This window comes from Dendropsophus ebraccatus, chromosome 2 (assembly GCF_027789765.1).
Source record: "Dendropsophus ebraccatus isolate aDenEbr1 chromosome 2, aDenEbr1.pat, whole genome shotgun sequence".
NCBI lineage: Eukaryota > Metazoa > Chordata > Amphibia > Anura > Hylidae > Dendropsophus > Dendropsophus ebraccatus.
In genome coordinates this window covers 42,423,627-42,439,942 of record NC_091455.1, presented here as the reverse complement: position 1 = coordinate 42,439,942, position 16,316 = coordinate 42,423,627, and the positions used below count along the sequence as shown (strand labels likewise).

The 16,316-nt window shown below is 42.3% G+C and overlaps 1 protein-coding gene across 1 annotated transcript; it reads left to right on the top strand.

Moving 5' to 3' along the window:
- The first annotated feature begins 937 nt into the window (after positions 1 to 937).
- On the top strand, positions 938 to 9,579 carry LOC138783138 (myelin P2 protein-like). The gene is made up of 4 exons (XM_069957431.1): positions 938 to 1,102; positions 4,324 to 4,496; positions 8,628 to 8,729; positions 9,335 to 9,579. The coding sequence occupies exons 1-4, from the start codon at positions 1,030 to 1,032 to the stop codon at positions 9,389 to 9,391; spliced, it is 405 nt and encodes a 134-aa protein (XP_069813532.1). The 5' UTR covers positions 938 to 1,029; the 3' UTR covers positions 9,392 to 9,579.
- Positions 9,580 to 16,316: the final 6,737 nt, after the last annotated feature.

Below are 16,316 nucleotides of genomic sequence, written 5' to 3'. Positions count from 1 at the left end.
TTTCAGAAAGTGGACAGGACTTAGGCTACATTCACACAATTATTCATTTTTCAGGACTGTATATGATGTCTACAATCATCCGCAATCTTTGTCCACAATCCGCAAAAAATTAATCCATAATGCATCTGTATTTAACTCGTATTTGTTATGGATCAGCAAAGAAGTGGAAGGTAATAGTTAAATAGGAGGAATGGTTTAAAATGATTACTCGTCCATACTTTTTACCTTACGGACATTACGGACGTTTCATCTGCAAAAATTATGGATCCACAAAAATTCCCCTAGACTTCTATGGGACAATCTGTGACGCAATTACGGTCTGTACTAGGGCTCATCAGTAATTTTCATAAAACACGGATTAAAGATCCGTAAATATATGAACAGCCCAAAAGAAATCAATGGGCTCTAAAATTGTCCGTAACTGTGGATGAGTAATTACGGACAAACGTACGACCCGTTCCGATCGAGATCAACCCTGATGTATCAAACTTTATTTTAGAATAACCGTAACCCTTTTCGTACACTATTATCATTCCTGGCTGGGGTATTTGCACACGTACAACATTAAGGGAACTGAATAAAAAAAACTCCACTTAGTGCTAAACGTCATCAATAAACTAGTACAACTGCAGATGACGCTTTCTTGGTCCCGTGAGTGAATGCTGGAATATTCCTCAGGTTCCATCCAGGTAACTGAGCCCATAAACAGCCATCTCTGCCCAGGCTGAGCTAATCACTATTGAAGCCATGTGTTGTTGCACGGGAAGCATCCCCTTTACCAGCATTTCGCCATCTCATCTCTGGCTCGCAGCCAGAGCAGTGTAAAACAGCTGAGCTGGTCTTTACAATGACAGTATCTGGGGAGGGAATAGTGAACTGATCCCCTGACGTCACAGCCAGCCCTCCCTGTGAACTGGTCCACAGCACAGAGTGCAGCCACTTTATAAGGGCTGACAGCATCCAGCGCTGCCCTCAGCACTCTCCACATCTCTGTGCTGAGCACCGCACCCTGTCCTGTAACAACTCATCATGGTGGACCACTTTCTAGGCACCTGGAAGCTGTGCGACAGCCAGGGCTTTGATGAGTACATGCAGTGTCTAGGTAAGTGAGGATGCTGGTAATATCTGTGATCACCCGCCAAGGTGCATCATCTCCATGTGCAGGCTTAGTGTACTCGGGAAAGGAAAGAGTTAAAGGTGCATAATAGTGAGGATTCCTCCTGGATTAGTGATAAATCCACACGCAGCAGATTTTTCTTTTTCAAATCTGTGGGAAAATGTTTACTCTGGATTTCGTCCTGTTCCATTTAAAGGGAAATCTAAAAAAATCACCAAAAAAATTAAAATCCACACCTCAGGTTAATTTTTCACATCATGTAGATGAGATGTTTTAATATTTCAGCTAACTTGTTGTTAGTTTTCCTATTGTTCCTACAACATACTCTTTTTGGCCGTTTTTTTTTTTTTTGACAGCCATCGCTTTGGCGCCAAAACGCGGTCGGTTTATGCAAAATATGTCCCTAATTTGCATAGAACAACTGCATTTTGATGCCAAAATTACAGTTGTCCAAAAAAGTAGTGTGGGAACATAGCCACAGTGTGTAAGGATAAATAGGTGACTTTCACCTTCATTGTACAGGGGGTACCTGGTTACTTTGTCATTGTATGTATATTACATGTATTGTTGGTATATTGGTCTGGAACCTCAGTCTTGCAGTATGCAACTTCATCAGTAGATTGAAATGTATCTACATCAGTACTTGAAAGAAGAAGGAAGGAAAAGCGCCTTCTGGTGCAATATCACTCAAGCAGATAAGTGAAAATAAAAAGCAATATCTTTTAAATGTGCATGCAAATGCACTCACCTTTTAGTGTTGTGCTAATATAGGCACAACACTATTGAAGGCTCACAATGTAAACCGCAGCCGATGTCACCAGGAGTATTCCAACTGACCCAATTGTCAGCGGGTGGATCCAACAAGTGTTCTGAGGGGAGTCAACGGACCGACCCCAACCTCCAATGTGCTCCCTAGGTGTCGTGGCGCAGATGTATCGTGATGTCCACAAAATTCGACATCCAATCAGTGGGATAATAGTACAAAGTAGCGGTTTATTGAGGCAACGCGTTTCGGCTTGTATAACAACGGACAAGCCTTTCTCAAGCCATAAAACCTTGAGAAAGGCTTGTCCGTTGTTATACAAGCCGAAACGCGGTCGGTCCGTTGACTCCCCTCAGAACACTTGTTACATCAGTACTTGTCATACAATATGGATTCAATGTATTACTTATATTTAATTATTGTATATAGTGCTTCATGGGATCACAATACTACATACTATAATGGGAATAGTTTAGTTAGTAGATGGTGGAAATACTATAAGTGCACCAATCACTCATATTTTCTGGGTAAGGCTTCTAGCAACGCCCTAAAGACGAGCTAAGATGCTACCTTACCATGTGTTTTGTGTCCTCTGTAAAACTTTAGCTGCTGAAATGAAGTCTTTTAATCTGGTAGGGACCCAGAAACTAGTCATCTGGGCCGAGACTAGTCAAGTCTTTCTGCCTGTCAGTGCTCCCTGCAGGATGATTGACAAGAAAAGCAGTTTCTAACATTCCTCTTTTTCTGTCAATCATCCTGCAGAGCACACTGACAGGCAGAGAGCCGTGACTAGTGACGACCTAGTATTTCCAACAGTAATAGTAGTGCATCAGATCAGACTCTTTGTTGCAGCTTACAGAGATGTAATCCAATGGACAAAAGTGCACTGGGCATGATTGGGCCAAAAAGTTTTGCTATTGTTTCAACTACAATTAGTGATAATTTTCCATTTTATCTATTCCCGTGGAATAGAGTGCAACGATCAACCGACATCGTTTATGTCGGCTGATCGTTGCAGTCGCTTGTTTTTCAACATGTTGAAAAACAAGCGACTGATATAGCAGCGATCTGCTGCCGTTGCTCCGTTGAATAGGAGCGTCGGCAGCAGACGCTGCTATATCCTATGGGCTGCCCGGACGATCAGCGATCCCCCGGGCAGCCCCCCGCAGCTCCCCGCTGCCCCCTCCCGCATTCACCCGCTCGCTGCAGCCGCGTTGAACAGCGGCGGCAGCGATCGGTGAACGAGGAGCAAGCGAGCGCTGAGAGCGCTCGTTTGCTCCTCTAACGACCCGTGTAATAGGCCCTTTAGATTATGTAGTCTAAAGATGTGCCAATAGCATAAGGTAGTGTGATATATTGGGTGCAATTTTAGGCTGTCTAGGGGTCCTTTTAAATAGCTCAACATGGGGCTATGCAAGGATGCAAATGAGCGCCAATCAGCTAGATCAGCATTTGTTTGCAGCACCTTTGTACGGCACAGTTTATCACAGCAGCCAGGCCACACGTAAGATGACTATATTCTTCATACAGCCATTTAAAGTCGGGAAAACGACAGCATGGATATGAATATATCTGTGATGCTGGTTTCCAGATGCCCTCACATCAGCAGTGTATACTTACCATTAGCGCTGCTGTGATTCAGCATCTTTACCTTTTTCCTGACAGTTTCACATGCGTCCTGCTCTCTGGCCACTGTATCTCTGCTCCCGCTTCTCTGGCTGTCAATCAAACTCTGGAGGAGCGGGTACGGGAGATACAGCGGCTGGAGAGCAGGTTGTGAGCAGGACACATGTGCAAATGTCAGATCAGAGCAGCGCTGATGGTAAGTATGCACTACTGATGTGATGGCCACTGGAAACTGGCAGCATGGATATACTGTATGTATATCTGTGCTGTCAGTTTCCCTTTTGCTATCAGCCAGGCATCTTTTTTGCACAGAAAGATGTGCATCCCTTAGCGATACATTTTGAAGTGAGCTCTAAAATGGAATCAGCCAAGGATCGGACGTTTTCCTGCTCCTCGGCTGATCACTGCCACTTTCACACGGACTGATTATTAGCTGAATGAGCGTTTCTAGGAACGCTTGTTGACGATAATTGGCCCTTGTAAAAAACCCTTTAGTGTGCACTAAGAATTCAATGGTATTAGTAAATCTGCCCCTTCTGTTCCCGTACTGGAACAGCTCATTACATTTTTACTGTTCATGAACATACATACATACATACATACATACTATGTACTTTGCTTTCTCACACAATTGCATTTATTGGCTATTGCCTATTGACCTTCTGCTTTATTACTAAGAAATTATGTCAAAGGTTAAATTATGCAGGAAACGGCGACATGACAAGTCAATACTATAGTAATATACTATACTATAGTTATATCAGTTCTAGCAGGTCATATGTTTAAAGGACTTATCATCATGTTCTCTGCCCTACAGGTGTTGGCTTTGCCACAAGAAAGGCTGGTGCCATGGCAAAGCCAAACGTTGTAATTTCTAAAAATGGCGATGAGATCAGCCTAAAAACGGAGAGCAGCCTGAAAACCACAGAGATGAAGTTCAGGCTTGGAGAGGAGTTTGATGAGACCACAGCGGATAACAGGAAGACAAGGGTAAGTAAGGTTAACCTTCTAATACCTCATCCTAAAATAGATGGGATTTAAAAAGGCTATTTAATTTAATTTAAAACAGTGCCACTCTTGTCCTCATGTTGTGTTTGGTATTACAACTCAACTCCATTTACGTTCTGGAAACTGAGCTGCACAAGAACTGAAAGTTTGATCCTTTAGGGGCTAAGATTCACAAGCCAGACTTAGACTTAAATGTGTATTTATTAAAAGTTCACTGTGCAAATAAATCCTTAAAGGGAATATACCATCTGGCCCTATAGTACATTCCCTTTAAAGGGGTATTTAGATGTCAGGTAAAAAAATGCAAATGCTGGAAAAGCATATAGCATTGCTTACTTGTCTGCTCCAGTTCTGAAACCACCCAAAAATTGCTTTATGTGCCGTAATCTTCTCCCCTAACCTGTTCTCTAACTACCTCCTGTTGAGCAGTTGCTCAATACGAATCCCAGAAAGCATTGCTGCCATTCATCTTTCCTACTGCTATCCCTCAGCACTCCTGCCAGTTCCCCATTCAAAGCAGCTGTAGGATATTGCTCTACACAGCATGTTTGCAAACACCGCTGTATCATTCCCTGTCTGCTCTTCTGCCTGTGGCATTGTTCAGCACAAGGCAGCATGCTGTAAATACATGGATAAAGATATACAGTATATGTGTATATGACAAGTAGATGGTGATGTAGGCTGTAGGGGCGGGACAGAGGTGGTGACATCTTTCTAAGGTGGGTGGGTCTAGAGGTCACAGACAAGATCCAGCCAAGGAGACAATACTACATTGAAAATGAAGGAACACAACTTCCTGTTAAATTAAACCAAACCAAAACCTGCTAAAGCCTGTACAATTTGTGACAACACAATATTAGAGGCAATTTTCTGATACCAAATACCCCTTTAAGCTTAAAGGCGTTGTCCTGTCAGAGTAAACCCTTCTTATTGGTCAGATATTCGGTGATGAGTTGATGGCTGTGGCCTCTTGCAACTTCCACCAGACATAACACATGTTGGGAAATGTTGTAATTTAAATTATATGATCAGTGACATACATGACAGCATTGGCCGTAGAGCCTAGGAGCGCCCAAATGTCCCTCTACCACATTACAAGACACTAGGTAGATTGGGGACCATGACACAGATTTTTTCCAGGAAGTTTTAGTTACGCCCCTGTATGGTAGCTATAACATAGCTGTATTAAAGTCAGTTAGGGCTCGTTCACACAGAGCAAAAGCAGCTGAATTTCTGCGCTGAATCAGCGCTGAAATTTCAGCCGTTAAAATAGGTGCAGAGCTAATTTCCATTGTGTTGAATGGAAATTCTGCTCTGCAGTTCACACGGTGGAATTTCCGCACTGAACTAATCTGCTTTCCGCCAGAAGAATGAACATGTTCATTCTTCCGCTAGCGGAAGCCTATACAAACCAATGGGGCTCTGATTTTCTGTTTCAGCACGGAATACGCGCATATTCAGCGCGGAATACAAGCGTAATAGAAGCGGAAATTACGCGCTGAATCAGCGCGGAAATTGGGAAAAAAGGGGGGGAGGAGGATTCTAGTATATATTCTGGTATAGTCTAGTTTACTCGCCAAATACTCGCTGAATTTCAGCGCTGAATGCATGCGGATTCAGCGCGGATTCCTCGAGTATTCCGCGCTGAATTTGTCAAGAGCTGATTACGAGCTGAACACTTTCCTAGCGGAATACGCAGGGATTCTGCTTACATTCTGCTTATTTTCTGCTTGGAATTCAGCGTCAGTTGATTTCAGGCGGAAATATTTCCTCGCGTAATCCGCCCCTTTTGCTCTGTGTGAACGTAGCCTTATAGAAGCCGTATGGACTTGTATCATACAACGTATCATTTATTTAATTGGTTACCGTATGAATCACACTGTGGACGGCTACACCCAAAACTTGTAGCTTGGCTCCATTCAGATCATAGAAAACAGGTTGTGGGTGGAAATCATTAGGACATAAAGTTACATTCAGTGTGGCGATTCCCTTATCTCCTGAGGTTAAAGCAATCCATTACTGATATGTCATTCTCTATAGTCTCTTACCTGTTGGGACTTTATCATTTGTCAACACCTTACTCATATGAATGGCCCAGGTACAGGAAGGTGTGTGCAGAACAATAGCAGATGAAGCAATGGCAGATTATGAGAGCAGAGGGCATAGAAACTCAATGAAGTCAAACCTTTACACAACTGAGACAAGTCTTTATGACTCTCCATATGTCCAGTGGAACACTACTCATTATAGCTATTTGTTTCTGAAACCAACAAACCTTTTACTATTACTGTAGCATAAGGAAGAATGGATGTGATCAAAAAGTCTAAAGCTCTGTAAAATCATTGTGAAAATAAAAGTTCAGTGAATAATGTCCTATAATGTCACAGATAATCAATCCAGGGGAGAGTATTGAGATCTATAACGTCCTTCTTGCATATATTCACTTGTGTATTCAGAACCCTGAGATCATCTAGACCCCATATAACACGGCAGTATTCCGGCTATTAGCTTGCTGAGAATGTGTGACATCAATGCTTTGGGATTTGGGCTGAGACAATATCCTAATTAATTCATAAAGCTGAATTTTGGTTGAGCCCTGATGTACTCTGCAGATCTGTGGGGAGTTGGGAGTAGCCGGATGGGGTGGGGGGTTGTTTATAATATTTTAGGCATAAATGTCTCAACACTGATTTCTAAGGATCTTATGGAACAAACATAAAACACACATGCTGCCAAAACGTTAAAAATAAGGGAGAATCTATCCAATAGTCTTCTTATTTATATAAACTTTCAAGGTTATTGATTTTTATTTTCTTAAAATATAGTGAGTGAAATTCTGCCCTTGTTGGGTATTTACCTGCTGATGCTGTGTCATGGGCATCAGGGCTGACATTAAAGGGGTACTCCGGCAAAATAATTTTTCTTTCAAATCAACTGGTGTCAGAAAGTTATAAAGATTTATAATTTACTTTTATTTAAAAATCTCCAGTCTTCCAGTACTTACCACCTGTTGTATGTCCTGCAGGAAGTGGTGTATTCTCTCAAGTCTGACACAGTGCTCTCTGCTGCCACCACTGTCCATGTCAGGAACTGTCTATGGGGATTTGCTACTACTCTGGACAGTTCCTCACATAGACAGAGGTGGCAGCAGAGAGCACTGTGTCAGACTGGAAATAATACACCACTTCCTGCAGGGCATACAGCAGCTAAGTACTGGAACACTGTCTGACACAGTCTAGTTGATCTGAAAGAATACATTTTTACCAGAGTACCCCTTAACGTGTGAAGGCGTGGCCCATTCCCAAGGCCCCCATCACTATAAGATAGCATGGGGCACTAAACTTTTGACCTGATATAGGGGAACTCCAATTTTTACCAGGGTCATTTAAACACATTGGTGGGCCCAGTACAAAGGTCTCACGGGCCCCTGAACATTGTTCATTATCGCCCAATGTCTTTGCAATCAATGAAACATTAATAAAACAATGCCATCTTACTTAGTTATAATTTTCAGACACGTCGATAGGAAGGTTGCGACTCACAAATTACTTTTTCCCCAGTTGCTGCTGTTCACTCTCTGACCTGGACCATTATGGAAATCCTTCCAAGTATGCCATCTCTCTGGCCATCGAGACATCTTTTGCTTCTTTCCCAATGCCCTTTCTAATTGTCCCAATTCTTTACGGGCCATGCTGCAAAGTACCTCGCAACTTACCTCTCCACATGCCCATGCCGCGCCGCTACATCGCCTCCGGGACCCCTGAGTCATGATGGTGATGTCATGACATGGGGGGGGGGGGTAATGCCTAATGGATTGCATGCTCAGCCAATCAGTGACTGAAGTGGCGTACCGCCCCAGTCACTGATTGGCTGAGCAGGCAATTAATCAACTGGGTGGCGCCCAACTTGTGCCCAAGTCAAAATGAATAACAATATCAGCGATACAGCTCTCTGCACACAGCCACCTGCATTGACTGGATGTGACTGTATTGTTGGCACACTATTTCTCCATTTGGGATGTGATTAGGGCCACACTTTATTATAATCTGGTTCTAATAGGCTTTTTCTGATATTGCCATGAGCCATCACCTTACACCTTACCTTGTTTTGCAGACCATTATAACTTGTGATGACGGAGTACTAATGCAGGTGCAGAAATGGGACGGAAAAGAGACTACTATCAAAAGGGAACTGAAAAATGGACAGATGGTGGTGGTAAGTTATAATATGGGATTATATAGGGTTATTGCTATAAAAAGCCTAAGAAGACCATCTCCAACTATTTACAGTATATCATATGGTGCCCACAAGTGGAATATGTCGACAACTTCGACAAACACCAAGTCTGTGCATAAAAAACAACAAAATTATCTGATATCGGGCAAAAAATCTAAACTATTTTCACATTAAGGATGATTGGGCTGGATGGTTAGATGGATCCATTGGGCTGGATGGTTAGATGGATCCATTGGGCTGGATGGTTAGATGGATCCATTGGGCTGGATGGTTGGATGGATCCATTTGGCTGGATGGTCAGATGGATCCATTGGGCTGGATGGTAAGATGGTAGGTGGCTTCCATGACCACCTGTAGTCCAGTGTCCTGCTCAGTAACCATATAAAGGATTGTACTTTTTCTATTGCTCCCATTGGCTTCTAAATAGATGAACCATTCTGTATAGATCGTTTTCTAAGGAAACCAGGAAGCTGCTCATCATCCGTCTCAGTTGGGTTTCTCGTTGGTATTATTATTATGACATATAATAAGAGTATACCTTGTACTGTGCACATCTCATATCTCATCTTTTTTCCCCCTCCTAGACGTGCACCATGGGAGATGTGAAGTGTGTTCGTACGTACGACAAGTTGAAGGCCTAACTTCAGTCTGTCCATGAGACTGAAAGTGGAAAACAGCTCAGTTCAATGAGCCTCGCTCAGCCACACTACTCTGCCTATCTATTTCTATTTCTTAATCAGATGAATGAAACTATAAGTGTAAAATGGAAGCAGTAGTGTACCTAACCTGAACCTGCTGTGAATCCCAAATAAATTCCTCTACATCCTGACTGATGGCTCCTATGGCTTATTGTCTGTGTGTGCATAGATGCTAATGGGGAACCATGGGGCTCGGACATTGACAATAATTAGAGTTCTGCTTTGAAGATTGTTGCTTCTATGTAATGTTACCAGGATCAGTTGTTTTACTTGCATCTCATGAGCCCAAAAACTATTCTCTGTGCCCTTCATGTACCCTCACTGGCTGGCTCTTATGCGATACAGGGTTTTATCAGGGCTCACCCATAGCTGTGCCAATAAGGGAGAGGAGAAGGCTGCCATTATGTCTGTGGCCATCACTGTCATCTAACAGCCAGCTTACTGAATGTCCAGTCTACTTACATATATGTAGCTTCAGGGCAAAACTTTAAGGGGTTGTTCACAAAAATATGTTTTTTTTAATGTGTTTTTTTTAAAGCAACTGGTGCCAGAAAGAGATTTGTGATCAGCTTCTGTATGTCCTGCAGGAAGTGGTGTATTCTCTCCAGTCTGACACAGTGCTCTCTGCTGCCACCTCTGTCCATGTCAGGAATTGCCCAGAAGAGCAGCAAGTTCCCATAGGAAATCCTCTCCTCCTCTCCAGACTGGAAAGAATACCACTTCATGCAGGACATACAGCAGCTGATAAGTACTGGAAGACTTGAGATTTTTTTTATTTAAATTCAAAAAATTTTAAATTAGAAATCTCTGGCAATTTTTGGCACCAGTTGATTTGAAAGAACTACCCCTTTAAGGAGGCTTAAACAATAATCAGTTTTGCGAGAAGCAGATATAGGCTAGGGGCTACATAATATTAATAATCTCTTCACGTATATAGTGCCAAATTATTCCACAGACATTTACATAACCGGAGTAACCGGAGTATGTGGAGCAAAATCCATCTAAACACATGGAGAAAAAAGACACTCCCTGCAGATGCTGTCCTTAGTGGGATGTGAGCCCAGGACCCCATTGTTGACCATTGAGCCACCATGCTGCCCCTACTACATATTGTAGCCAAAGACTGCCATGTCTTGCTGCCTTCTTTGCAATGCATCCCAGCTAATGATAGTGAATGGGGTTGGAGAAATCTATCCTAATCACTGTAACGTACGTGTCCCAACCACAATAACTTTTCATAATGGTGGCAGCTGTGTGGCCCTAGCCTTAACCAGATGAACAGGAATTTGCTTTAAATGTAAAGCTTCATATTGTTGCTAACAGCAGAAGATGACAATAGTCTATGGATACCGCACACATAAAAGACAGACCGTTTGCGGCACAATAGGCGGCTGATTATATTTCAGCTTTTCATGGCTGGATGTTTAAAAGGAATAAAAAGAAGAACGTTTCGTGTCTGCGCTATTTACACAGATCCATTCTCTGCAAACAGATCCCTTTCTCAGGACATATTGACCCATAAATAATACAAGTATAATAATACTCATATACACAGGTTGGGTGGGGCGGCTATAAAGCATACATTAGGTTTACACAGTATGGGCCATTCTGTCATTGTGTTTCTTCAATGCCGAGCAGGTAAATTATTTGTACAATCAGGCCATTGATACTAGAGCCACAAGAGAAACAGATCATTGATCTCAGGAAGACCAGTCAAATGATAACACTGCCGGCTGCTAGTGAAAGCGCTCAATGCAGTAAAATACTAGGTGCATTGCTCCCTGGGAAATATGAATATGCAAAAGAAGAGCCCGTGGAGCCTCTTGATACTAGAGTACTAGGGCATCAACTCCATAGTACTTAACCCCAGTATATGAAATGTCAATGTTAATGACTTAATCGGGTTGGAAAATATCATTCCGTCAATTGCACCTTTAGGTTTTGTTCACACAGTGTCTTTCTTTTGCCGTTCGACAGGTGTCTTTGTGGACGTCCGTCAATTTGAGGTCAAATAACGTCCATTATTTTTAAATAACATCCGTTATTTCGAAATGATGGACTCTATTTGACCTCAAATTGACGGACGTCCACGAAGACAGCTGTCGAACGGCCAAAAAAAGATGCTGTGTGAACATAGCCATAGGCTGGACTCATGTTATGCTAGTGTGCACATGGCAAAATTGCATTTCAATGCATTTTCTGCAGGTAAAACATGTTGAATATACATTTTACTTTGCTTTGCTATTCAGGAAACTCAGAATGAATAAGGCCAAGATCAATGATGCATTTAAGGGTACAAACACACACACCGTATACGCAGCAGATCTGCAGCAGATTTGATGGTGCAGATTTGATGCTGTGTTCAGTTATTCAGATCTAATCTGCTGCGTATCTGCTGCATATCGCAGCAGAAAATATGCTGCATATACGGTGTGTGTGTTTGTACCCTAAAAGTGTTTTCTCATGGGATATAAAAAAACCTAAGATTCGGATGGACTCCATCAATGTCGAGAGCAGAGTGTGAACCTTGCATGAGAAGAGATGTGTACTAGCCACAGTGCATGCAAAATATGGCTGCATATCTAAACATAACAACATTTATTCACTAACAAACCAAAGTAAATTTACATAAACCTCATAGATACATAAGGTAAAGCATAACACACTATACAAGAGAGTTATGGGAAAGACATGAATAAAAACATGTGAAAAACTGTCCAAGTGCTAAATATAAAGCAATGGAGCTCAGCCACTGGGCAAGACCAAGAGGTTGTCTGGAAGGAATACAGTGATGGAGTAACAGCACTATAGCATGAAAGCTGTACAAAGGACATAATGAATGATGGAATATCAATGCGAATGTGCCTCCCCAATAAAAAATATAGGTCCAACCAAGACCCCACATGTTTCATGATGCTGCATAATACAGCAGTTATGTGAAGCCAAAATGTAATAGATTTCCAGGTAGCCCTATTTTCTGTCCAGCTGTTCCCCATCAGCATTATAATATGCCCATAATTTACTATAACAATGATGAGGAAAAGCCTCATGGAAAATATTTCCACGAAAGTGACTGAACAAAAAACAATATACAAAGTCTGATCAATATTAGCACCATACAGCAACCATATCATTGTAGAGACAGACTGCAGTTGACTACAGTGCAGCTCCATCCAGTGACTCACAGGTGACATCTTTTTAGTCATTCTCTTTCCTTTTTTCTCCATGTGGCCTTGACATGTTTCCAATGTTTATTGGCCAGACATCTTTGACTTCTCTCCTTTCCTGCACCCACCATCCTGCATCCATAGTGACCCATACAGTGATTGCATCCCCTTATTGAAAACGCGGCCCAGATTAGAATAGTGCAAATAATATAACACCCTAGCAGGGAATGACACTGCTGTGCCTGTACTGCGCACCGTGCTGTACCAGGCGCTCTCTCTCTGAATAGGTTTACCTGAAGCTGTCCCTAATTTTCTCCATCTCTAGCACCAGGTAAAGTTATTTAGAAAGAGAGAAAGCACCAGATATAGCTGAGAGAGCTCTGCCATTCCTTACTACGGTCCGCGCACAGCTGTATTCAGATTTCACATAGCAACACAGTTTTATGCAATCCCATTCCCAGAAATTATTAAAATTGCTTATATTTAAAAATAAATAAATAAAGTGACAGTTACATTTTAAATATTTGGATGTATAAATTTATGGTAGGCACAAGCTGATGGGAAAAGGGGTCTGGTCCGCTCACTCCATGGTCTTTGCAAAATCATGACTATTTTGCCATAATGAAGCAGTATATGTTTATTAAAAAAAAATAAAAAAAATAAACATATAATAAACATTAGTCACCCTCTTATGGTTATCATTATATGCTATTAGCTGTATATCACAAATCTGATCAGAAAGAGTGTTGTGAGCATGCTCTGTGACATGTGCAGAGGTCAATGTGCAGGAAGGGAGGAGGAGTTGAGCTATTCTGATCCTGTGTCATCTGACTACAGCTTTATAATAACGGTGATAACTTTTATTACAATCCTGCCCTCCCACAACAATGAGATGACTACTTTAAAAGCCTTCCTATTTTTTTTTTCTAAGCAAATTACCTTACATACACAACAACAAATAGAAGTGAGCTTTGGCTTGTCTAAACTAATTACTTGTATTAATAGCTCACAGGCCTCTGTGAACACACCTTGCCATGTTTACATACTAAACAGTGGTTAAAATGCTGCGTAATATACAAAGCTGCAGAAATGTCAAGGTAATAAAATGTATGAACGCTGGGTGGGTGCTAATATAAACAGAAAATTCGGAAAGGCATCAAACACACACACAGCTATAACCAGGGATGTGCCTGCAAAGAAGCAAGCTTCCCTGTATGTTTTATAGCATCAGTAATGCTCATTTCCACGCTTAATAAGTTGGTGCCTGGAGAATTAAAAAGCTGTAGTAAAAACAAAAGTCATTTAAAAAAAAAGGTATGATGAAAACTCAAATAAACAGGAAAGTGACGGAATAGATTATAAAACACCACCCAAATAGGCAACTTAAAGGTAATAATGTAATTTTTTAACTGGGCTCTGTATGGATGGAAGGGGGGAGGGGGGTAATGGTGGCATTGATGGTTCCTTTTTCATCTACATATACACAGCTGAAAACTATGATCTATATGATATTGCACAGAGCCATTGACTTCCTGCCTGCTTTACATTTGCAGCATTGGAAGGGGTTGACGGCATCAGAAAATATAAGTACCCCAGTGCAGGTGGTGTGATGATGTTACTGCATCTTGCCACCTGCCCTATGCCATTTACAACAGAACCCAACTGGTTAGCATGGGAGAGGGGGAGTTTTTTTTTTTTTTTACTGGGCACAAAGAGGTGCAGTTATAATGGTGGGACAATACTGCTGTGTGGGGGCACATAGGGGGGGGGGGGGGGGGGGGCTTACTCCTGTGCAGGGCCACAAATTGGGTTTTTACTGCTATTTGGCGAGAAACAAAGGACCATACTACTGTGGGGAGGCACGAATGGGAGTCTACTGAAATCAGTCACAAAGAAGGCCTAACTACTTTTTGGGGACACAAAAGGGTTTACTGCTCTGTGGGGGTACAAGGAGCAGTGTAATTACTGTATGAGGGCACAAAGAGGGTCCTATGTGGAGGCACAAGGAACAGCCTACTATGTTTAAGCAACAAAAGGGGCGGGGCTAACTGCTGTGTGGAGGCAAAAGGGAGTCCTAACTTCTGTGAGGGGGGACAAAGGGGAGTCCAATTACTGTATGAGTGTACAAAGAGGATCCTAAATGTGCATAGGCATTATAAAAAAGCAAAAAATAAAAATTGTTCTGGCCCTGGTGTTATTATTGATAATATTTGCCTGGATTTTGTTTAGTAACAGAATGGGGATAATATTTTTTTTTGTATACTGATGTTATTTTGCAGTATACAGAATATAGGATATTTTTTTGCCCTGTGTTTTCACAGGCATAACTGTATGTGAAATTGCAAGTTAGTAGCCATTTTAGAACTTTAATAAACAGTGGGAAGTATAAATAGTAAAGTCCTTTCCTGTTTAAACCTTCCCGACATAGACTCGACAATACCTTTAAGTGTAAGGGGAACTCAGCAGCACTTAAGTGTCACAAATGCTCATTGTCCGAAATTTATAGATCAGGAAAAATGTACTTGATACAAGTAGGAAAATTCTACCAGATGTTGTGTACCTCATACAATGAAAGTTACAAGACCCACGACATTTGTAAGATTTACCTTCCTGCTACAAAATAAAAGTTTTAGATAAAAAGTACATTATATAGTGTCTGGTTTGATGGGGGAGGGTGAGCACCCCTTTAATATTATGATGACACAGAGATCACAGTTGAACTAATTCTTTTCTAAATTTAGCAGCAGGCTCACCTTCTCACAGAGGCAGGCCAGGCCTCTATCTCTGCCGCAGTCCCCCATTGTTGTGCATTTGGTTTTTCCACTTTAGTGCCTTTCTAAAGCCTTCCGATAAGCCTTCAGCAATGCTTTGTAGCCTCACTGCTGGTTGTACGCAAATCTCTTGTGGCCAGAGGCAGAATCCTGGCTGCAGCCACAAGAGTGATTGGCAGGGCAAGGAGCCAATGGCTGCTTGCTTTGTTAGTCTACTGTTTTTAACTATAAGGGTCCATTAGGAGCCCTTATGGTTAAATACATAGGTGCAGGAGCACACTACCTTCTGCTTAACCCCTTATGTACTGCAGTGTGTAAGTGACTCAAGGTTCAGAAGACCAGGAGCTCTCTGTTTTACTGCTGGTGCACTGATAACCCCTGACCTCTGCACAGAGTTTCCACACATTTTCCTACTCGATTGCAGCGGCAGCAAGAACAGAGATCAGAGGTTATCAGTGCAGTGAAACAGAGATCCCTTTGTCTTCTGCTTGTCTTCTTTTTGTGTTGCAGTATGTAAGTAAACATTGGGCCACTTACACACTGCAGTACATAAGAGGTTAAGCAGAAGGACACAGTACAGCTCTTACCTTCTCCCCTGGGGCCCCCTCCTGCATGGGCCCCATAGCAGCTGCCTACCCTGCCTCTATGGTAGCTACGCCACTGTGAATAGTTGAAGAACTTCTTGCATGGTGGCTCCTCCTGGGGCTCCATCTTCTGTGCTACTGATGCCTGGATTTGAGAGTAGGGATGGTCCGAACCCGCCGAGGTTCGGGTTCGGCTGAACCCGAATGCTTGGCATTGGATTCCTGCTGTCTGCACGCTGTGTGCAGCGGGCGGATACAGCGGGAGGATCGCCTGGAAAACTGGGATACAGCCTATGGCTATGGCTGTATCCCAGTTTTCCAGGCGTTCCTCCAGGTGGATCCGCCC

Coding starts and splice junctions, on each gene's coding strand:
- LOC138783138 (XM_069957431.1), top strand. CDS start 1,030: ATGGTGGACCACTTTCTAGGCACCTGGAAGCTGTGCGACAGCCAGGGC. Junction 1,103..4,323: donor TGAGTACATGCAGTGTCTAG/GTAAGTGAGGAT, acceptor TCTGCCCTACAG/GTGTTGGCTTTGCCACAAGA. Junction 4,497..8,627: donor CGGATAACAGGAAGACAAGG/GTAAGTAAGGTT, acceptor CTTGTTTTGCAG/ACCATTATAACTTGTGATGA.